The 23,317-nt window shown below is 46.1% G+C and overlaps 2 protein-coding genes across 2 annotated transcripts in view; one reads left to right on the top strand and one right to left on the bottom strand.

Annotated features, from left to right (window-relative positions):
- Positions 1-11,285, top strand: part of BFSP1 (beaded filament structural protein 1) — a 38,625-nt gene extending 27,340 nt beyond the window's left edge. The window contains exons 6-8 of the mRNA XM_032420027.1: positions 5,545-5,765; positions 8,014-8,099; positions 10,167-11,285. Coding sequence (XP_032275918.1) covers positions 5,545-5,765; positions 8,014-8,099; positions 10,167-11,125 — 1,266 coding nt within the window. The 3' untranslated portion in view covers positions 11,126-11,285. The remainder of the gene's footprint in view (positions 1-5,544; positions 5,766-8,013; positions 8,100-10,166) is intronic.
- Positions 11,286-19,304: 8,019 nt separating this feature from the next.
- PCSK2 (proprotein convertase subtilisin/kexin type 2) overlaps positions 19,305-23,317 on the bottom strand; it is a 269,603-nt gene continuing 265,590 nt past the window's right edge. The window contains exon 12 of the mRNA XM_032419608.1: positions 19,305-22,334. Coding sequence (XP_032275499.1) covers positions 21,848-22,334 — 487 coding nt within the window. The 3' untranslated portion in view covers positions 19,305-21,847. The remainder of the gene's footprint in view (positions 22,335-23,317) is intronic.

The following is a 23,317-nucleotide window of genomic DNA, read 5'->3' as shown; positions in this document are numbered from 1 at the left end:
CAGATGAAAAGTGTTTGAACACTGGTGAAGGTCTACTCTTTGTAGACCAAACAGATGATGTTGAGCACAACATCACTGATCAGCAGGGAGATGTAAATCAAAACCACAGTGAGATGTCACCTCACACCTGTCAGAATGGCTAAAATCAAAAACACAAGAAACAACACCTGTTGGCGAGGATGTGGAGAAAAAGGAACCCGTTTCCTTTTTACAAACGACCTTGGACCCAAAGGCATCCGGGGGCCTAAGGCATCCGGGGGCCTAAGAGGACTGAAGCAGGAGGTCACCGCTCTGGATGGGGGCTCACTGCTAGGCACTGTCCTGGGTCCCTGTGGACCCCTGCTGTGCAGAAGCAGACCCCACAGCTGTGCTCGAATACTGACTCCTTCATTCAGCCTTGATCGCCAAGCTCCAGATGAGGTTCAGGGAGTACTGAGCAGCGCATGGTGTGGCTCCCGCCTGCAGCTGATCTCAGAAGGGTGTCAACGGTCCAAGGAGAAACATAGCAGTCACCCTTGCTCAGGATGAAGGTCAAGTTGCGGCACGGCCCACCCCTTCTACCCACCTCTCTCTCCAGTTTCTGTGAGGCTGCTCCCCTCCAAGAAACCCAGAGATGTGAGTGGGCTACTCTCACTTCTCTTCCTCTCTTGACCCTCCCGTGATTTCTGGCACCTGCCCCTTGGCTCATCACTTCTCCTCTTTCCAGAAGAACCTTCTCTTCTTTGGTACCTAGGACTGGCCTTCTCTGACATCCTCCAGCATCCGAGGGTCTCCATGTGCTTCGTGATGCCCTGGGCATGTCTCTATGAGCGAGTCACCTCCCACCCTGGCCTCTCGGCTCCTAGGAGGAGGGGCCACATCTCATTCTCAGGTAGTGAAGCTGGTTCCAGGTTTGTTCATGCAGAGACATCTCTTTGGCCCCCTTTAAGCTGATGAAAGTGGGGCTCTTAATATTTTTCTTGAACATTTCTCCTTTTGATGAATAGTTTATTTTTTAAAAAAGATTTTATTTATTTATTTATTAGAGAGAGAGAGAGAGAAACAGCACGAGAGGGGAGAGGGTTAGAGGGAGAAGCAGGCTCTCCGCAGAACAAGGAGCCTGATGCGGAACTCGAACCCAGGACCCTGGGATCATGACCTGAGCCGAAGGCAGATGCTTAACCGACTGAGCCACCCAGGTGCTCCCTGATGAATAGTTTAAATTATTGAGCTGCAAAAACCACATTGACATAGATGTAAATCCAGTTTTATAAACTCATTCAGCACTTCGCTGGACACTGTGGATTCTTGGTGGACGCAGGCAGAATCAGGCAGAGCACCAGTGCCCGTCAGAGATTGGAAGACACCTTACATCCCCAGAGCCTCCTCCCAGGGCAGGCATTCCTCCCGCAGATTCCATCAGAGGACAGCCACCAACCAACCACCCAGCAACTCCCACCAGCACACCACTGACTCATGAGATACAAAAAAAAAATCATACTTGCCCTGGAAGGTTGGAAGTTTCTAGTTTCTAATGTCCTAGTTTGTGACAATGCGTTGCTATCCTACTTACCGTTTAAAAATTTGCCAAGTGTTTGTGCTCAGGGAGGGAGAAGTCTGTGTGGGGGTCACGCTGTGTCCCCTAGGTCTTCAGTGAGAACATGCTGGTGATGCTTGCCTGTTGATATGTGGGAATTGGGGGTTTTCCAAGGGCCCGGGGAGAGAGAGAGAGAGAGAGAGAGAGAGAGAGAGAGTGTGTGTGTGTGTTTGTGTGTGTGTGCGTGTGTGTCCTGCTCTCCTGCAGCTGGGAAGAGGCTGACGCAGGAGGGCCCATGGTTTCAGGAAGGGTCTCAGACCCTGCATAGGTGGCTCTGAATCCTGTATTGATTGGCAGGTCACTTTGCCCACGTGTCTGTTTCCTCATCTGCAAAGCGGAGTCATAATCGCCCCACCCCCATGAGGTGGTCCTGAGGCTGAGGAGTTGCTGCATGTGAGAACTTGCCCGCACAAACCATTATTCCCGCCCTGGGCTGGGGAACCCAGACCCAAAGGGGGCAGTAGACTCACTTTACACATAATCTTTGCTTTCACTCTATTTTGGAACACTTCAAACATACGTAAAAATGAGAAAACAGTCTCATGAGCCCCCAGATCCCCATCCCCCAACACATGGTCCCTCTTATATCTCCTACACCCCCACACACCCCCATGTAATTCTGAAGGAATCCCTGACACCAAATCATCTGATCCAGCCGTATTTGAACAGATCTCTCGAAAAGATGAGGGCTCCTTTTATAGAACGTGGGTCCATGAACCCACCTTTAAATAATTAACAGTACTTCTTTAGCATCACCAGATGTCCAGTCGGGGATCAGATCTCTGATTGTCTCATCATTAACTGAGGTGCTGTCTGCGTACAGCCAATGCCCCCTTTTCGGTACATGTTACATCTGCATGGCAAGTGCATGCAGCACTGTACCCACACCCACAGTCAAGACAGGATAGTGCCCTCGCCCTGAAATTCCCGGGGAGCTGTGCATCGTGGGCAGCCCCTGCCCCACCTCACTCCCAACCCCCGGCAGCCACTGGCTTTGTCTTTTCCAGATTGTCATATAAATGGAATCAGCCAATGGGGAGTCTTTCCCACAATTTCATTCTTTAGCGTTTACTTGGATTGCGATCCAAATAAGGTCCACACGTTATAATTGGTTTCTGCGTCTTTTAAGTCTCTTTTATCCTATAGGTTCCCTGTTATCTCTTTTTTCCCCCCTCGATATTTGTTTGTGGAATATGCGTACTTTTAAAGTCTGGGTGCTGTGGGCACGGGCTCTTTCCTGTATCCAGGGGAGGAAGGTAAGCTTTGATCAGAGGCACCCTCCCTGCTGCCCAGTGCGGCCAGCATCCCCCAGGCTTGTGCTCAGGACTGCTTCATAGAAAAGGAATGTCTGTCTGACTTCAGGATTCTTCCATTCCTGGATGGCTTCTTGTCTCTGAGATTTGAGCCTCAAAAGGGTCTTTTAGAGTCCTTATTTCTTGGAAGCCTTTCCTAGAGTGTGTGAACACTGGTATAGGTCAGAACATGCGGCTGCACCAGGAATTAGTGGGAGGCCTTGGTATTCGACATGACAGGTAACTGTTTGAATTTAAAACAATCGTTTTTTCAGGAGGAACAGAAACCCAGTCAAACAAGCTTAAACAGGAAAGGGTGCACTTTAGTTCTATTTTGAAATAATTTTAGACTTCTCAAAAGTGCAAAAAATAGCACATGGGTTTCTTGCATACTCTTCACCCAGGTTCCCCAAATGTTAGCTCCTTAATTAATAACCACAGTGTAGTGATTGAAACCAGGAAACTAGCGATGATACCATCCTTGTAATAGACTTGACAACGATTTCACAAATTACCCACATTTTTTCCTGTGGATCCTACTTGCATTTAGGTGTTGTGTCTCCTTAGTCTACCCCAATGTGGGATAGTTCCTGCCTTTCTTTGTCTTTCATGACCTTGATGGCCTGCTATTTTGGGAATGTCCCTCCTTTTGGGCTCCCAGATGTTTTTTTCAGGATTAGGCTGAGGCTGTGTGTTCCTGGCTGGAACGCACAGAAGTGAGTGTCCTTCTGGGTGCTTCTCATCAGGGGAGCATCATGTGGGCATGTCTTCCTGCCGGTGATGTAACTTGGATCACTTGGTTAAGGTGGTGTCTGCCGGGTTTCTCCACTGTAAAGATACTATCCACCCCCTCCCCCCCCACCCCCCCGCAAAGGAACAGGATATAAAAGGTAGTTTATGGAATTTGAGAGCAGGGTATGGGGCAGGAACCAGGAACTTGGATCTGAGGCAGCTAACTGCTCACTCTCTGTCTCCCTTCTCTCCCACAAACTCTCTCATCTCTGTTTGTCTTTGCCCTTTGGCTTCATTTCTCTGCCTCTCTGAAGAGTTGCTTTTCTTAACTTCTCCATGCACGTTATGAAAGATGGCGGCCCCAGGGTTCTGTGAACCTGCCACCAGCTCACTGCTATTTCTGAGATCCTTTTACAAATTCCCCAGAGAGGAAGCATGTGATAGGCCAGTCTGTGTCTGGCCCTGGTTCTGTAGCTCTGGTCAGAAGAGTGAGATCACACTACTGTTGGGACCCCTCTATGAGTGAGATGGCACAGGCCTCAGACAAGGGGGATGACATGGGCTGGCAAACGACTTCCCAAAGTATGGAGTATATGTACCCCTTCTTTCCTTCCTTCCTTCCTTCCCATCTCCCTCCCCTCCCTCCTGCCCTCCTTCCTTCCTTCCTTTCTTTCTCCCCTCCTTCCTTTGTTCCTTCTTTTTTCCTTCCTTCCTTCTTGATACAATAGACACATTCCCCAAAACCATTGTAAGCTAAGTTTTCAAGTGTCATCACTTAGGAAACTTCACTGTTCCAAGGCCACATCTGTATGTAAAGTGAGGAATCAGGTGTCGTAGGAATTTCATCCTCCAGATTGTCCAGTATGCACATTCAGCTGCATGCATGAAATGCCTTGTAGCAGACATACATGACGTTGAACTCAGATACCAGTGCAGCCCCCCCATGACTCCTGGTGTGGTCCATAGACCAGTGCCCTTAGCATCATGTGGGAAGTGGTTAGGATTGTAGAACCCGCTGAGTCTGTATCTGCAGCTTAACAACATCCTCGGGTGGTTCGCATTGAATTTTGGGATGTGCTGTTGTAGGTAGAAGTGGTTTTTTGGTTTGTTTGTTTCATTTTGTTTTGAGGACTGATAATGCGTGGTGAATTCTTTCCTACTTCGGAAAATGAGATCACAAAAGCGTCATGACTACATAAATACTAAGCTTGTAAATAAGTACACACATGGCTCTTTGTGCAGTGTTAGAAGCTCTTAAAGTGAATAGAAGTCCACCTTATATTCTGTCAGATTTCTATTGTCCTACCTTAATTTTGACTAGCCCTGCATTAGTATGTAAATAGTGTAACCCTGAGGTTGTTTTATGTGTACACAAGTGCACATGCACACTTCAGCTACCTAAACATATAGCTCTACTAGTCAGAAATCAGGACAAAAGTAAAGTGTCATAGTGATTAAATAAGAACAAGAAACAGCCCCCCCCCCCCACTTCGTTACTTTAGCAAAAATAGCATCTTATCTATTTAGTATGTGTGCTTCTATTTTTTGGCTGTCAGATTTATGCTAACTCAGAATATGAATAATATACTTTATTCAAATTATACATTTTATTCCAGGGACAGCAGTTATACAAAATTATACATTTTATTCCAGGGACAGATGTTCTAATTTCATCTTTTTATTTTCTGGGCTTTCCATCCTCAGACTCTCTTTGGGAAAGACTCTGTTAAGGGCGGATTTCAGAGGGGGCTGGGGCTAGCTAGTGTCCAGGTTCCTTTCTGGCTCCAGGATTCCAAAGTAATTCATTGCCAACAACAAAACTGGTGGAGAAGCAAAGGAGCAAAGCAAACAAAACGGGGTACCTGAGCCCAGGTTCTCCTGGTCAAGCCTGTGTCTTAGGAAGAGGCAGGATGGCTTTCCTCACAGCTGTGTCTTTGCCCACAGACCTCGGCCCTGGAACAAGCTATTAAAGATGCCCATGAGTGTTACGATGACGAGATTCAGCTCTATAATGAACAGATCGAAACCCTGCGGAAGGAGATTGAGGAGGCCGAGAGGAGCCTGGAGAAGTCTTCCTATGACTGCCGGCAGCTGGTGGTCGCCCAGCAGACACTGAAGAACGAGCTGGAGCGGTATCATCGGATCCTTGAGAATGAAGGCAACAGGTGTGGTCGCAGACAGGCCCCCCCCCCCCCGAGACTGTACCCCTCTCCCTGTCCTGGCCACTTGCTTCTTCCATGGGTCCTCGTGGAGTGCTTCCTGTGTGCCAGGCACAGTTCCAGGTGGTGGGGACGGGGCAGGGGAGGCAACACAACTCCATGGCCTTGTGGAGCTGGAATCCTAGTTGGGGAGGCAGCTGATGGATGACTTTGGAACAGAGGCCAAGCACCATGGAGTAAATGGTGACAGGAGAGAGGGCATGGCCAGGGGGCAATGGTGGGAGTGTTTGAAATTTTAAGAAGGGTGGTCACAAAAGACCTCACGGAGAAGCTTGCTTTTGGCTCCACAAGCCTCTGGGGACATAAATGCGTTAGCCGGTAGGATGACCAGGAGTATTTAATGAGATGCTGCAGGTGAGGTGCCTGGCACAGTGCCTGGCACTCAACACCTGCTCAGAGGTGTTGGTGTTGTTACTGCTGCTGCTATCGTTTTTATCACCTGGTTGGGTCAGTAGTATGGCTGTCGATTCACTGGGTGGTCTTGATCATAATGGAGCTGTGACTTGAGCTCCATTAACTTCAGGATAGCTGGGCAATTATCTCTTTCCCTATCCCCATCCCCTGTCCCTAGCCCCACCTCTAATCCCTATCCCCTACCCCCTACCCCATCCCTGTCTCTATTCCCTGTTCCCTACCTCTATCTCCTATCCCTATCCCATATTCCCGACCCCTATCTCAATCTCTCTCTCTGTCTGTATCATCTACACCTACAGTCTTCATCATCACTCTACATGATCTGTATGTACTGACACCTACACTTACATCCATATCATCCACATGAACATGTCCATCTACACTTAAAGCTACATTATCTACATCCTCTACTTCTATATCATCTGCACCTATGCTAACATCACCTTCATCTACACCTACACCTATCCTTACACCTACATCTACATTACTTATATCTATATCATCTACACCTACATCATCCACCCCTACAGCTACATTATCTACATCATTTATATCATCTATGCCTACATCTACATCATCGACTTCTATACCATGTACACCTACATCCATGCCATCTACATCTTCATCTACCTCTACCTACCCCTATTCTTCATCTATACCTATGTCATCTAGATCTACATCGTCCTCAAGTGTGTGCACACTCACACCTGCACCGACGTCATCTGCTTGCACACCTGTGTCAGGTACATGTACATCTCTCTCTCTGTCTGCATCTATATTCTGTAGATCTGCGCCTACATCATCTATATCTGTGTCTGTGTCCCTGTCCGTATCTGTAGATATCATTCAGAGAGCAGTTTGGGGACTCGTAGAAATTACCTCATAGAAGGACTTTCACTGTCTATTAAGTTGTGATTCTTTGATTCAGTCTTGCTGACTTGGGGGATTTCGACTGAATTAAAAGAGAAGCACCCAGTATTACTCCACCAGGAGCAGTTCTTTCCTTCACTCTGGACGCTGTATCTTGGTTGCAAGTGCTCAAAGGTTTAGCAGAGAAAGCAAGATTTTCTTTTTCTTTCTCTAGTTATGGTCAATGGATTGTTGCACAATCCTAAATTATATTATGTCACAGTGAATGCTTATTGCACACATGAAAATAAATCTTGAACGGGCACTTAAGTGACTGTGTGAACATTTTTGTTTTGGAGGCAAGGCTTCACAAAAAGGTCATCGGATAGCCCTTTTGTTAGTTTGTTCATAAGTTCTAATTTTGTTCTAATTTCAAGTTGATAGAAATGTTGTAAGCATAGAACACAGAACCCCTGAGCACTGTTTTCTTAGACTCACCACTTGTTTCAATTTTATCTCCATTGCTTTATCAATTTTTTCTCTCTTTATATAATGCATATTATTTTTTTAAAAGGAGTTGGAGATATCATATCCTGGTTGCCCTAAATACTTCACCCTGGGCTGGCTACTCTTTTATTAAAAAAACAAAAACAAAAACTCTGTTCAACAGAGAAATGGCATTTTTAGATTATAAGCAATTCCCATTTTACAATTCTCCTATATGTGTGTTTCATAGTTTATGACTTAAGCTCAAAGAATCCTTCCCATCCTCATCTAGTGTGTAAGTATATATATGTGGTTCACGAATAGTCTGATCTAGAGAAAGCTTTCCTCATTTTTGCTCACATTAGAGAGTCACTCTTACCCCGACTATCTGTTTGGTTTGATGAATTAAAGATGGTGACCATCGTCTTTCTGGTTCTTTCTCCAGGCTGAACTCTGCCTTCATTGAAACTCCTGTCACCCTGTTCACCCCAAGCCATGGAACCTCTCTCAGTTCTCAGCTTGGTGGGAAAGGTAATGCTCCTCAACCCTGGCTTCTGCTGTTTTCCATCATGGAAAAGCAGGAAAGAAAATCAAACAGCTTTCTTCCTGAACTTAGCATTCGTGCTTCCTTCTGATCCATCTGGAAATTTAATGTTTTATGTGAGGTCTTCTCTCCATCTCTGATACACTCCCACAGGTGCTGAGTGACTGAGCCAGAAAGTTGACAAGGAGAAAAATCAGTTGGGGGGGATGGACCACCTTGGGAATGGCATCCTCAGACTTGAAGCATTTCACTGGGGAGAAAGTATAATTCAGTGTTCGCTTCAGCAAATGAAATGAGCTCTGCTGTGCAAAAATGCTTAATCCAGTGTCTGGGGCAGAGTAGATGCTCAATTACTACTCATTTCTCTTCCATTCAACCCTGAGCAGAACTAGCTTGGTTGGCAAGCATGGCTTCTGTCGTCAACGTTTGGTCCTCTGGGGATGGTTTCATGCACTTGTGAGATGTTACCTCACAGCAAAATCTCCCCACTGCTGAACAAACACAGTGTTTTGGGAGAAGAGAAGATGGTGCTATTGATTGCTCATACCTATAATGCCTTCAAATCCAGGTCCCTCAGAAAGCTCAGAGGGGTTTGTAGAAATGGGGTTTCCGTGTTAGAATGTGTTGGAAAGGGCAGCTGTCCCCGGGCTGGGTCTAGAAGCATGCAGCTACACCCAGGGCCCTGTACGCACACTTGGCTTAGTGCTCCGCTGTCCCTGTCTTGAAATTCTTAATGATTTTGAACAGGGACCCTGCCTTTTCCTCTTGCGCTGGGCCCTGAAATTCCATAGCAGTTCCTGCAGGCACCCCCTACCCGCCCCCAGCAGGCTTCTTTGACATGTCTCTTCCTCCCTTATGGCTTCACGGCTCATTTCTGCCATTCCCTGTTCACTCAGCGCTCTGAGTCACCCCATGCTGGATGCCTTTGCTTTGTCTGTCAGTCCTCTGGTTAATGGAGGTAGGGTATGGAGAAGACCTTTGAGATGAAAAAGTTAAAAAAAAAAATCAGCATGCAGGTTAGGTTGAAAAGCCTCATGGATGAGGTGAGGTGAGATTGTGTATGCTTTCTTGAATGTTCCATTTTTCCTTTTGGCTAGTCTAAAGAAATGAAGATGGCCTTGGGAACAGGGGATTCCTGTTCTTTTCTTTCTTTCTTTCTTTTCTCTTTCTTTCTTTCTTTCTTTCTTTCTTTCTTTCTTTCTTTCTTTCTTTCCTTCTTTTCTTTCTCTCTCTCTCTCTCTCTCTCGTTCTCTCTCTCTCTTTCTTTCTAAGATTTATTTTAGAAAGAGAGAGAAGGAGGGAGGGGACGGGCAGAGAGAGAGAGAATTCTCAAGCCAACTCCGCGCTGAGTGCTGAGCCTGATGCAGGGCTTGATCCCATGACCCTGAGATCATTACCTGAGCCAAAACCAAGAGCCGGTTGCTTAACCGACTGAGCCACCCAGGTGGCCCAAGATTCCTGTTATTTCTGAATTTAATAATTGCCTCCTCTTTTGCCCAGGAGGAAGGGGATGCCGCTCGAGGGGTATTTGTATTTATTTAGCTTGCGATGCATATGGAGCAAGGGAGATCAGTTTGATTCCCGTGCCCGAAGCCATTCAGAACACACTGGAGACCGAGGCAGTTCTGCTGTCTTTCCTTTGGAAAAGTCCACGGCGAGGACGACTCTGTATAATGAGTTCCATTGACTAGTATTCGTTGTGGCTGGGGTGGGGACACCAAGTGTTATTGCTGTAGAACGTTTCAGTAAGTTGTACCCAGTGTAATGGGAACTGTGAGAGTCCATACAGGCAGCACCTTCCCTTCCCTTTCCAAGCTCAGAGGGGTCAAGCAACCTGTCCAAAGTCACACAGCTGGTCACAGAGGTGGGACCTTAAGTGGGTCATGGATGCTATGGGTCAGATTCAGGCATCTTGCCCTGTGTATGGTAAGCTCTACCCAGTGCTAGGCATTGGTCTCCAAGGCAGCCTATTTTTCAACAAATACGTTTTTTCCCTCTTTCATTGACAAACTTGACTTATGCTCCCTCCCTGCCTCCCCCACCCTTTTTTTTAGATCTCACTAGGGCTGTGCAGAATATAACAACAGCAAAACCAAGACAAAAAGGTCTCCCCAAGAACATTCCAAGGAAAAAGGAGATCATAGCTAAAGACAAAGCTGACGAAAGTCTGGAAGACATATCCCTGCAAGGTCCAGAAGACACAAAGCCGGTGCAGGTGGTTCCTAAAGAAGAAGGCGAGTCTAAGCTTGAATTACAAGGTGATGAAGCTAGTCCCCCAACCACAGAAGTGGCTCCAGAGGACGTGCCAGATGGAGGGAAGATAAGCAAAGCCTTTGGGAAACTATTCAAGAAGGTCAAGGATAAAGTGAAAAGCCCCAAAGAACCCGAGCCCCCAGCTGACCTCTTCACCAAAGGACGGTACGTGCTGGTCTCCGGGGATGCCAGTTATGTGGACCCTGGGTTCTATTCATCCTCCATCCCAGCCAAAGGTGGAGTGGTTATTTCCATTGAGGATGACTCTCTGCATCGTGACAGCCCTGTGGAGCCCTCTCCTGAGCAGCCCGGGCCCCCGCTGGAGAATGGACAGGGCGATCTTCAGGGTAAAGAAGGTGAACACCCACCCGACCAGCATGCTGCCGACAAGGAGAACGAGATTAGTGCCAAAGGATTGAAAGGGCCTGGGGAGAAACGGGAGGACCAGAAGGAGGATGAGGCGTCCAGGAGGCCCTGTCCCGTGGTCCCACCTGGTCCGGAGGGACCACCATCTCCACCCCAGTCTCAAAGGCCTGGAGTCGGTCCGGGTGGATTGGAGAGGCATGGGGCAAGGAGTAGCAGCTCGCAGGAGAGAAGCCCCCCCAGGACTTTGGCATATGAGAAGGTGGAAGTGATGGAGTCCATTGAGAAGATAACAACTGAGAGCATTCAGACATATGAGGAAACAGCTGTCCTTGTGGAGACCGTGATTGGGAAGACGAAGGCAAACAAGAAGAAATTGGGAGAGAAGAGCTCTTAACACTCCTGGGCTTAATGGGAGACAATGTCTTTGGGGCCACTGTAGGGGAAGTGCTTTGATATTTTAGAACACAGGATAAAAGAGTGAGGGTTCCTTGTTTGGATTAGACCCTTCTGACATTGCCAATGAAGCCTTAATTAAAAAGTTTTCTTTGCTCGCACACCCTTTGTCTAATTAACAGGGGCCTTGGGAGTGTAGGTGGGTCAGCCATGCTCAGGACAGGGATGCCGTGTTCAAGGGGCCGTCAAACCCTGCTCCTTTAAGGAAAGAGGCTTTTCATCCTGGGTCACTGAGAGACGCATTAGAGAATCAGGGAGTGTCTGGACTTCACACAGAAGCATGCTTGTTGATGCACTGGTGGCTTTTTATTGCATTTCAAGCCACAAACACGTGCTCAGGTGCATGAGTGTTTCGTTGGAGGGACATGATGAAAGGCATCTTAGTTCAGGTTCGCCAAGGAGCTGATCCTGAAGCAAGGATTCGAATGTAGTTTCTTTGGGGTGTGATCCCAGGAAGCGCCAGGAGGGGAGTGCAAGAGGGAGATGGGGACGGCAAGGCAGCCTATAAGACGTGAGCGCTACCAGATCAGTTAGTGCTGTGGGCATGTGGAGCTCAGTCACCCCGAGGGACCCTGGGAGATGGAGTAGAACACACGCCTCAGAGTTGGTGAGGGAGCTGGGCTCTCCTTCCACCAACTCCTGTCAGCCAGTGGGGGCGGGGTCTGCTCCCAGGGCACTAACTTTGGGGGCCGAGAAAACCCACAGGCACAGAAGTATGGGTGCAGGCGTTTGGACCTCCAGCATGGAAATACTTGGCAATGGTAAAGGACCGTGAGGATCGAAGGGGGCACCAGCGCCAGCTGCCCCAGCCTATGTCTCCAGTGTCCTTGTGTCTGAGTTACTGAAAATGTTCTAGCTCAGAAATTGCGATCCTAGGTCAGGTTTCAAAAAGCAGAACCAAATGTCACTGCGTAGTTCCTTGTGGAGGAGCTACTTAATTGATGAGTCCAACCAGCGTTTATGGAGCTGCGCTGATAAGGGGAGATTTCTCAGGTTTATCAATGCTCTCAATGACTGTAATTTATACCATAATATACATGTGTTTACACACTCTCTTGGGCACATATGCACACAGACATGCACATGAGCATTCAGGTACTTACTGTGTCACATCCTAGGAAACAAATTACTTCAAACTACAATTTTTTTTTTTTTAAGATTTTATTTATTTGAGAGAGAGCGAGAGCAAGAGAGAGCACAAGTAGTGGGGTAGGGCAGAGGCAGAGGGAGAAGCAGACTCCCCACTGAGCAGGGAGCCCGGATGTGATGCAGGGCTCCATCCCAGGACCCTGGGATCATGACCTGAGCTGAAGGCAGACACCTAACCATCTGAGCCACCCAGGCTCCCGCAAACTACAATCTTTACAAAAACTTCTGTGTTGCCTCCAGGCATCTGTTTTTCTACTAACAGTCCCCCATTTCTTTTTGTTTGGTTTTTTTTTTTTTTTTACTTATACCAGTTGAGAAACTGCTCCTTCCCTGTGTAGATGCTCATAAGGGCACTGATTAAATGTGCTTAAATGGATTATTGCATCTGCCTAAACAAAAGTATCTGGCAAGACAGTGACACATTATTCAAGAAAATTGATGGTGTTGTAAATTATATGCTATTATTTTTTTGTTATGAATAATAGAAAGAATACTAAATATTACCTTTCTTATCTATTTAGAGCATTAAAAAATCTTGTTCTGAATTCATTTGAGGTTTTGACTTCAAGAAAGAAATATGCTTTTGTTGTTCTTTCTAAAAGATGAATGGAGGACCCACTCCATTGCACACTTTTGAAATATTTATAATTTAAAAGCTTAAAAGAGAATGATGGAAACCATTAGCTGGAGCCCAGAATGTACTAGGAATTTGGATCAGGGTGTGTATTATATTTAACATCACAACCACTTAAGATCTTATCTCTTCCCCATTAAGTCTTTTTATTGTGTGGACTGTATGTTCAGTTCATATTTTAAAAGGCAGGGTCATCTTTTTGGAAAGAAAGTTTATTTTTATATTATATTTAATCTATCATCAAAAATGGATTGGGGCCCTTTCTGTGTCATGCATGGTTCTGGGCACTAAGGAGACAGCAGAGAAAATCAGATGTGGTTCTGCTCTCACAGACAGGTCATTTTGGCATGGGGAGGAAGGAAATGCACAAATAAGCAGGTAACTAAATAAGAGCATTGGAGAGACAATACTAGGAAGGGAACCAATAGGGTGATTTGTAAGAATGACCAGGGGTCTACTTTGGATTGGATGGCCAAGCAAAGATCCCATAAATGAGGTGACATGTGATCTGAATGGCAAGATGGGCTAATCATGTGCAGAGCTGAGGGAAGAGCATTTCAGGCAGAGGAACTGCAAGTGCAAAGGCCCTGGGGCAGGGATGGACTTAACCTGTTCAAGGAGGAGAAATAAAAGGGACTGTGGATGGACAATGGAGGAGATGAGGTCCAGGAGGGAGGCAGGAACCAAGAAAACACCATTTCCTGGCTGCCTCACCTCAGCCTCAAGCCGAGCTCACTGTGTGAAATGTGGGGTGCCTGCAATGGACATTTTGGGGTCTAGCTGGGCTAGTTGTCCCTGGTCCCCCAGAACCCCGCTTGCCCTTTTCTTACCTGCTTCTCTCCACTTTCCCTGCTTGGTTCTGTTTTCCCCAGGGAGCTGCAGAATGGGGTCATTTTCTAGCTTTCCCCTCTCCCTGAGGTCTCTGGAAACAAGCACTTTAATTTTATAAAAAATATTTCTTGTCAGTAAACATGGGGGCTCAGAGCAGGCCTCCCTGTAGCATCGATGACAAGAGGAACACCAGAGCTCTGACAAGCCCCAAGGTACCTAAGTGCCAGCGCTGCAGGTGGCCGGTCCGAACTGTGAGTCTGGTCCGAACTGTTGCACCAGAGAGTCCCAGCCTCCTTTTCCATGACTCAGCCTCAAGTCCAGGACTGAGAGTCTCCCGAAGCTGCCAACCCCCCTAAAGAAGCTGAATCCCAGTTGCCCACCCCTCCCATTCACCAAGCATTTGAGTCGGTGACCAGTAACTGCTGTCATGTGAGCCGCCCTGGGTGCTGATCCCCCAGATCCCCTGACCCTTGCTGTTCTGGTTCACGCCTACTTCCCCAGGCTTCTCACGCCAAGCACATGCGAGTCTGGCTTAGGGGCTCGTGTGGTCATAGGAATGTGCTCAGTCTACACACCTGGCATGTTGGGAGCATTGTGGCGTTCATGCTCCTGGGAGCAGCCCTCAACCAGATGGACAGGACCTGGAGCATAAATACCCCAGCTCTCTCTCCCCTCCATTGGGATAACTTTGAGGTGTTCTACACTCTCCCCACTGAGCCCCAGAGACCCCCAAAGAAACCCACCCACCCATATGCCCCGAATCAGTCTCCTTCCATCCCTGTCTTACTTCCCTGCTCCCTGTATATAGATGCTCCTTTCCAGTAAACGACTTGACCTTGTTTCAGACTCAGCTTTTGGGAGGACCCAACCTAAGACAGCTGCTTGGTTGGCATGTGCCCAGCAACAACCCCCACTCCTCAGGTGGCAGTCCCGACTTTGTATTGAGGAGCTGCTCCTCCTACACTGGATACAGCCTTGATCAGACTGTGAAGACATCCTGCCTTTCTCTGGCTGTGGGGTGGGCAAGTGTCTCAAAACAGACCCACTGTTGGAATTGGAAATCTGAGCCCAATAGAACTGAGGCTGGAAATGCTGGAGCTGGCCGGTGATGGGGGAGTTCTGATAAGTTCCCCACTTGTCTCCTCTGTCTCTCTCTCCCTAGGGTTGCTCCTATCTCTATCCCTTTTCTAGGCTCCTTTAGGCTGGTTCTTCAGACTTTCCTTGAGTTCTGAGAGCTACTCCACATGCTTTGGACATGCCGCTTATTTGTTTCCATTAGTTAGAGTTGGTTTCTGTTGCTTGCAACCCCAGAGATCCCAAAGCAGACCCTACGCAGGGTCCTGGCTGCAGGTGGTTTATTAGCGCTGTGATCACAAGAGCACAGAGTGCTATTAGGAAGCACCTGTCTTTTAGCTACAAGCCTGCCTCCCCACACTCCAGGGCCAGGGCTGGACCCTGCGCCCCTGTCCCCGCTTTGCCAGTGTCTCCCTGGGAGTGGAAGAGTGAAAGGCTGGAGGAGGGGAACGGGACCTGCTCCTTCTTGTTTGTCCTCATCCCCCCAGGCAGCAGCCATTCCTTTCGGTGGCAGCTGCTGTAGCCAGTTCTCAACTTTTCCAAAATTTGCAGAGCCAGCCTCATCACAGTCTCCCCAGAGATGCCTGCACCGAGCAGTTGACACCCCTCTTCAGAGGTCTGGGCTTTCCAGGCCGTCCACCTGCACACACACACCAGCTTTGGGCATGCATGGGAGTCGGGCAGGTGGTGCCCCCTCCCAGGGACCCCACCATGGTCTTAGAGAGCTGCCTTCCCCTTCACAGTGAGCCCCAGACTTGCATGTGTTAGACTGCTTGGTCTGTGTTCTTTAGTGGTCTCTTTTGCCTTTCTGATTAAGTAGATAATACTTCTTCATACTCACTTTATGGTGCTTATGTCACTCTTTCCTGTTAACATCACGGGTGGGATTCCTGTCTTCTGACTGGTGCAGGAGAGGGTGTGAGGCTGGGAAGGGAGGCACCAACACGGGCTGCATTAATCCACCAGCCACTGCTGTGGGCATCTGGGGCTCCGTCCCACTGGGGACCCCGGAAGAGACCAGGTAGAAAATCTTCAAATTGTCTCAAGAGGAGGCAGGAAGCTGAGATATCTGTGCACCAGCTCCCATCATTCCTCAGATAAGGGCCCAGCCCCGGGGCCTTGAATCCCTGACACTTCTGCCTGTTGCACAGTAAGTCTGGTGCTTCTCTGCAGTCAGAGAACACCCCCAGCAGAGAGAGCATCCTCGGCATGTGTGGAAGCTGTCTACAGGTGACCTCCGGGCCAGGCCAAGGAGATAGATTGGTAAGCGTTTTCTACAAAGGGCGAGATTATAGGCTGTACAGCCTCAATTATAACTACTCAACCCTGCTGCTAAGCATGAAAACATGCTGAAATACAGAACGAAAGCCAACAGGCATGACAGTTTGCAATACAAGTGTATTTATAAAAGCAGGCAGAAGGCTGGATTGGGTTCCTGCACTGTAGTTTGCTGATCCCCGATGTAGGGCATGCTCCAACAGGGTCTATTATAAAATGAATTTACATATCAGAAGACACTTCTGACCTGGCATCTCTCCTTGTTTCTTCCTTCCCCTTTCATGTTGGAAAGTTCCATTTAGGTCTTTCCTTGACTTCAAGCTTATAAGAAAAGATCTCCAAGCAGCCATTATAATCTAGTTTTCCTGCAATTTTTGTACCATAGATTTGTAGTTGGGGTGTTGTTGGTGAACAAAGTCATCTCAAAACTCATGACATTTGGCACACTGATGATAAAGGACGTCATTCTCGTACCTTGATTAGTACCAATGCTTGACTTCGATTTCTCATGCTTGGATGAAAGCAAACAAATGCCATAAAAAAGCCACACTGACTTATGTTTTATTCAAACAAACAGGGCTTTTGAGTTGAGATGTATGTTCTTCCATGAGATACATCCCTGGTCAATAACTCTGCTGTGCTGGTATCCTCACTAGTCACACCCACCCCTTCATCTGCTTGGTTGGCATGTGTCAACCTTGCATCCTTGTGATGAGGAGCTTCCTACCTGGCTTATCTGTCACCTGTGGTTAGTCAGCAACTCCAGAGAAAAAACAAAGCAAGTTGCAGCCTCTGCCTTCTGTCCAGCTTGGAGTAGCCAATGGCGGATCCTCTTGGGTGCAAAGGGACGTCTTTGAAGGCACTGTGAGGTGGGTCACCCACACTAGTATGGTGAGGGCAAGTTGGTCTGAACCCTCCATGGTGGAAATCAGTGTCAGTTAACATCCAACCAAAGGAATTTCCAGACTCATTTGGCTGTTGGGGCATCTTAAACTCGTGGTCTGAGATTTCCAATCACCCCCACACTACCCCAAACCAAGTAGGGCTGAACATGAAGAATTTAGTAATACAAAGTCTTCATCTCTTTGGGCCAAGTGCATTTCTCACCCTCATTTCATTGTATCCCCAGGTTCAAAACAGTGAGACTCTTCTAAGAGAAAAATGAAGCTGGCAGGCTAGCTTGGAGAATTTGCTTCAGGTTAAACTTTGATTCCTGGTCCCTTATGAATCCACAAGCAAATTCAACTGGAGTTTTTTGAACCCAAGGAAAGGGTCTCTTGACAGCTAAATACATAAGAGACTAGTGGAAAAACTCAAAAACTACTTAATTTGCAATGCAAAGAGGGGATCTTTTCCCCTAGAGATCCAGGTATTGGTATCCCTTGTGCTGGTTATCTCCTCTCCTTGGTGTTAATGTCTTTGGGAAGCCAAATAAGGCTCAGGAGGCTGTGGGTGGGCATGGAATCTGACCATTGGCAGGTGGGTGGTGTTGACTGGGGGTGGCTTCTCATGCATTGGGCTCTGTCCTCAATGGACTTCAGCTCTTCGGAGACTGGAATTCCCCTTTATATCAAGCTGTTGTGTTTCCTTACCCTTAACACCTCCAGATCCCTCTGCCAACTCTTGTTCCCCTGATCTCCATTATCCTAAGCTCCCACATGCCGAGTGTTGGCCCCTCTCCCCACCTTTTCTGTTGACTCATTCCTTCTTTGGAGACAGAGAACCATCCAGCTGGCTGCAGCCAAATCATCTTCCTTGGTCCAGGACACAGTCTGTGTTGATGTTATTTCAAACTCTCAGAGTTTTTAGAACCCCTTATTCTCTCTCACGACCACTGTCTTTAACCTTGGCATTTTGATTTTTAGAAATTTCTAATTTAGAAATTTCTCTGGCTATGAGAGCATCAATTCCCCAATTAAACATTTCCCTCTCTAAATCTAAAATGCTGAGCTATGTTTCCCAAAGGTTTTGTAGTATGTGGGTTTCAGTCCAACCAATGAAAGGCACTGATCACATGATGTAATGTATGATAATTAACATAACATAATAATAATAAAAAAAGAATGATCAGTTTTAATTTAATCTTTTGGAAGTCAATTTTTGAGCTTAAATATAGAAAAGCAGCGTCTCAATTTGTCACAGCCTCAGACTTTGGACCTTATACCTTCACTGTCTGTTTTTGGTCATAGCCTCTCTTAAGATTTTACTAATTGGGTTTGATAAATATTAGATCATGGGACAAAATTAAACATTGTTTTTACAATGAACCATGGTAAATACAATACATTAGTATTTTATTAATAACTATTAAGATTGCTAGACTAGCTTGTGGTCCCATGGGTGACAGCTAGTTTGTAATACTATTCACGGTATTATCCATGAAGAGAGGTAAATCAGTACTGAATATATTTTAAGAGAATGCTAAGCTCTCTGCAATGCTCATCAAGTATTCCATTAGATGTCCTACATTTTCCAGCTGCCATGCATTTAGGAAGGGTCACTGACCAGTACTGGCCAATGCAGAGTAGCTCAAATGACATGTGTGTCTCCTTCAGGCTGAACATAAGGAGTGGATGAGAGTCTTCTGTGGGTTCTCTTCTGTGTGGTGACTTAGCAATCTTGTGTTATGATTACAAAGACTGAAGATTAATGCAGCCTGAATCCCTGAGTCTGTGGCCTCGGGGAGTCTCCTGAACCCTCAGAGGAATTCATATGAATGGTAAGTAAACCTTTGCTGTGTAAAGCCACTGAAATTTGGGGGCTCTTTGTTACTACAGCATAACTCAGTCTAGCTTGATGAATACATTCTAGAAGAGCCTTTCTAAAAGATTTTTGACCACCACCAACAGTAAGAAATATTTACCTTGTGAGCCAATACACACACATGCACACACACACATTCTCGTTTTCTACACACACACACACAGAACAAATATTTCAAGAAACAATACTCACTAATATGCATGATCTATTCTATTCCAGTTTCGTTTCGTTTCCATTCTGTTTTCTATTTCAAAATGTTAGTCTTTTTTTTACAACTTGTTAATGGCATATAACTTGAGTTTGAAAAATGTTGCTGTAGATCATAATTGGTATGTGATTTATCTGCTAATTAAAAATCTCTCAGGCAAATTTATGAAAGCAGGCTTTTTAGATCTCTTTTTGGCAACTTTTTATTATCTGCTCTTAGAATGGATGAAAGTGTTTTTATGTAATATATATCACATCCCACATAGTTTCTGGAAGGTAATGTTTTATTGTTGAGTCTCCTAATTTACAACATGTCTTTTTAAATTTACTTATAAAATGTTGTCACAGGGTGTAACAATGTTAACTTGATTAATTCACTTATTTTCATTTTTTAAAATAAATGATTATAAATAACTGTCTCTTGCATTAGGATCATCGTAAAAACCTCACTAGCTAGACATATTTTTGTGTTAATACTGGTGCAAAAAATGAAATAGAGACCAAATATTTTTATATAGCACTATATATATTTTTATATACTGTATACTCATATCAAAACTTGCCATTTCTATTAAGAAGCTGATAAGTTACTCTCTAATTTCATAAATTATACCACAGCTGTGAAAATATGGACAACTATTTTATATTTTCGCTGCTATATAAGACATTTAATGTTTATACAGAAAGCTGCAAAATTACAGAGGTGATGCAATGGGGATCAACGAACATTTTCACCTGAATTTCCACCGGCCTTTTTCTTCAGCCAGAATCATCTTGATATTCTCTGAATATTCTTTAAGAGATGAATATGGTGTCGGTTTCTTCAATAAATACACATACACACATTTTAGGTATATGTGTGTATATACATTTATACAAGTGTATATATATATACATACATACACACATGTATATAGTCTACATATGTATATATATCTCTGTGTGCACCTACACACATATGCACACATAATGTCCTTTGGTTTATTTTCAGACTGTTAATATGAAATGAATTTTTGATGGTTTCCATTAATTTTTTTCTTTAAATCTAAACTGGTTTAAAAAGACCTTTGCAACAGGTAATAAACTTCTTTTAAAAATCATAAATATTATTACATTTTAAAGCATTATATAGAGAAGGTCATACGGTGTTAGAGAAGACAGAAATTCATGCCAATATGGGGGGGTGGAGAAAAGAAAGAAAATGGGTTTTCCAGAGTTTTCTCTTAAAGTCGCCACCTTCAAGGAATGGAACTTAGTGCCCTTGTGTTGCTGGCTTTAAGGAAAAGAACTCTGAGCTTAGCTACACGCTCCCATGGGAAGGGAGAAATGCAGCCAGAAGTGGTTGATCAGTCTTGGGAATCAAATCAAACCAATAAAGGGGCCAATCCTTGGGGAGAAAAACAAAGCGATGACGGGTCCAATAAAAAGCATTTCCATTTGGTAATGAAATGGTGCTGCGTCTTTTGGGGTCGACAGGGGGAGGAGTGTGTCACCTTTGGGTTGCTTGTTAAACATCTTCACAGATTGTTTAGTTGTCAAGATGGTGACTGTGTGCTTTCCCTAAGGAGGTCTTCTCTTGCTTCCTTCAGCCTCATGTTGCTGGAGGATGGGTCAGCATTTCCCCCCTTTGGCAGAAGAAACTCCACACAAATGGAGGGTCCACATCTTCAAACATGCCCCCTTCACTCTTTACACACCTCTTCCAGAATGGAGGCCATTTCCCCAACACATCAAAGAATCACAACCATATGTTTTAGAAATCAAAGCCCAAGTATATGTGTGCCCAAAATACTCATCTCGCTTCTCACTTACATCGGATTCAGAAGCTCCAAAGTGATTTAGGAAGAGGAACGTTCCTGTGTTCTAAGCCACTGAGCTATTCTTTCCTAGACATGTTGCCAGGCTTGCCTCACCTTATTTCTTTTGGATAGCTATGTGAGGAACCCCAGAAAATTGGGGCTGGGATGAATTCTATACAAACTGAGTTAATTTGGGCTTCTCTAGCAGATCCTACCATAACAGAACAGCAGCTGGTGAAAAGGACAGCCATGCTACTTAGGTTTCATATGGATCACGCTGGCTGAGTAGGACAAGTTATGCTGTTGGCGTCAGTGGTACGATTTCCAATGCTCATGCTTTTTGACTCTTTCTTCCCCAGCCAGTGATTAGGGCTGTCATGGATGGCGTCTTTTGCATCACACCACCTTCATCTACGTCACTGAAAAATCTTGCTAAGTTCAAAACATTTTTCCCCAAAGGACTTACAGCATCTGTTGTGCTTTAGAGACTCAGAGCTCACCTTCTGTTATTATCTTTCTCTTTTTATGTAACAGGTCCTCAATTGAGACCATGAATAAACGTTCTTGGAGTCACTGAGTGTGACTTTTTAAATGCCTTCTCTTCTCAGATATGAACAAAATGGAGGAGGAAGCTGTCCCAGTTTTGTTTGCTGGCTATCACCTATTTGAATGACACAAATAAAGAACTTTAGAGTCACAAATAGGACATAGGTTTTGGTGGGAACACTGTATTTGGGGCATGGAAGTAAAAAGATTGCGTCCATTGTGATGAAAAGAATCATTGACAGTGAGCGAAGCTTCAGATCAAGAAGTTGGAATAGCTTATGTGAGGGTGACAGTAATTGCTAGGTTCCTGACAGAGTGTGGCCCGAGGACAGAGAGGCAGAGATGGGGGACGGAGGGAGGCGGTCGAGGCCCGGCTGCCGCGCTAGTTCTTGTGCAGGATGCTTTTCAGGCTTCTCTCCACGGCTTCATCCAGCTCCTCTTCTAGCTCCTCCTTCTTGGACATGGCCAGCTTGGACTGGTAATCCCTTACAACCTGGTCGATGTAAGGGGCGCTCTGCGTGCCATGCAGCATCAGTGTCCACTCCTTCAGCACCCCCTTCTGGGGTGTGCTCCCGACAAACCCCAGCTCCAGGGTCCAGGTTCCTCGGGCATCTTCCCCCCAAGTGTGGGTGGTCATGAAAGGCCACTTGTCAAAGCCCACCTTGGAGTCATCATCCCTTGGACGCCGGCTCAGCAAAATGGACTTGGTGCCCATCGGGGAAGTCATGTTGATGTTCAGGTCTCCTCTCCTGGTGGCATTGACTGTGATGACAGCTTGGACGTGCTCAAGGTAGCGGACGAAATTTTCTTTCCCCTCACACGCATCAGTGGTGAGGCTCAGCACCAGCTTTCCAGTGGATGGTATTTTCCTAAGGGCAAAGTGATGAGGAGATATGGTAAGGGACGGGCACACTATACTTAGGGTTTGGAGGCAGCTTCGGCTACCAGGAAGAGCAGGGGCTTAGGGGTTAATCAGACACACCAGCGGTGTGAGCCTGAGCACCTTACCTATGCCCCTTGCCTATACCTTCTGTGTGGAAGGGAAATGTAGCGGATGCTGCTCAAGCCCATCTCACTTCTTCCACACCCCTTCCGAGTTCACCTGCAGCTGCAGCTCCCGTGTATTCTGACTGCTTCCCATCTCAGGTATCAGCATCTCTGGGCTGCTCTCCTGGAGCTTTCCCCCACACCATGGGAGCCTGCTCAGCCGATGTGCAGGGCAGCCCCAAAGTGTCAGGGATTGAACCCCTCAGGGACCACCCCGTACCAGTGATTTGGATAGAAAGTGATAGATGAACATACCCTGGCATCCCTGTTCCTCAGTGGGACAACTCAATGTCCCCAGTGGGATTGAGCCTGTTGCCCACTGTGGCAACTTGCTCATCAATGCACTCCTGACTGGTTCTTTTCCTTCTCCCTGTCTCACATCTCCAGTCCTTACTGGCTTTTCCTGGGATCATCTTTCAAAAAATTGTCAGCACCCAAGTCTTACTTCTGGGTCTACTTTTGGGACAACCCAGGCTGAGACAGGATCTCATAATGCCTTTCTTTTGAAGTGCTAAGTATCTTGATAAATAGAAGTTGTTGTTATTGTGATTGTTATTACCATCATAGAAAAAGCTGAAATGGGGTTAATTAATCCTAGTGAAGGAGCATCCCTTGAAAGATCAGGGGAATTTGGAAGCCTCTTTGGTCACAGAGTTGGAGCCCCATGGAGGGTCAGCCTAAACATTCTTCAGCTGACTTTCCACGCAACCAGTCTCCTTCCTGGATATGGCCTCCCTTGAAGGCAAGACGCTCAAAAGTTCTTGCATCAGAAACATCATAAAGTAAACTACATTAAACTGCACAG

This window comes from Phoca vitulina, unplaced genomic scaffold (assembly GCF_004348235.1).
Source record: "Phoca vitulina isolate PV1807 unplaced genomic scaffold, GSC_HSeal_1.0 scaffold22, whole genome shotgun sequence".
In the NCBI taxonomy this organism is placed as follows: Eukaryota; Metazoa; Chordata; class Mammalia; order Carnivora; family Phocidae; genus Phoca; species Phoca vitulina.
The sequence above is the reverse complement of the archived record's forward strand: the minus strand, read 5'-3'. Positions and strand labels throughout refer to the sequence as shown.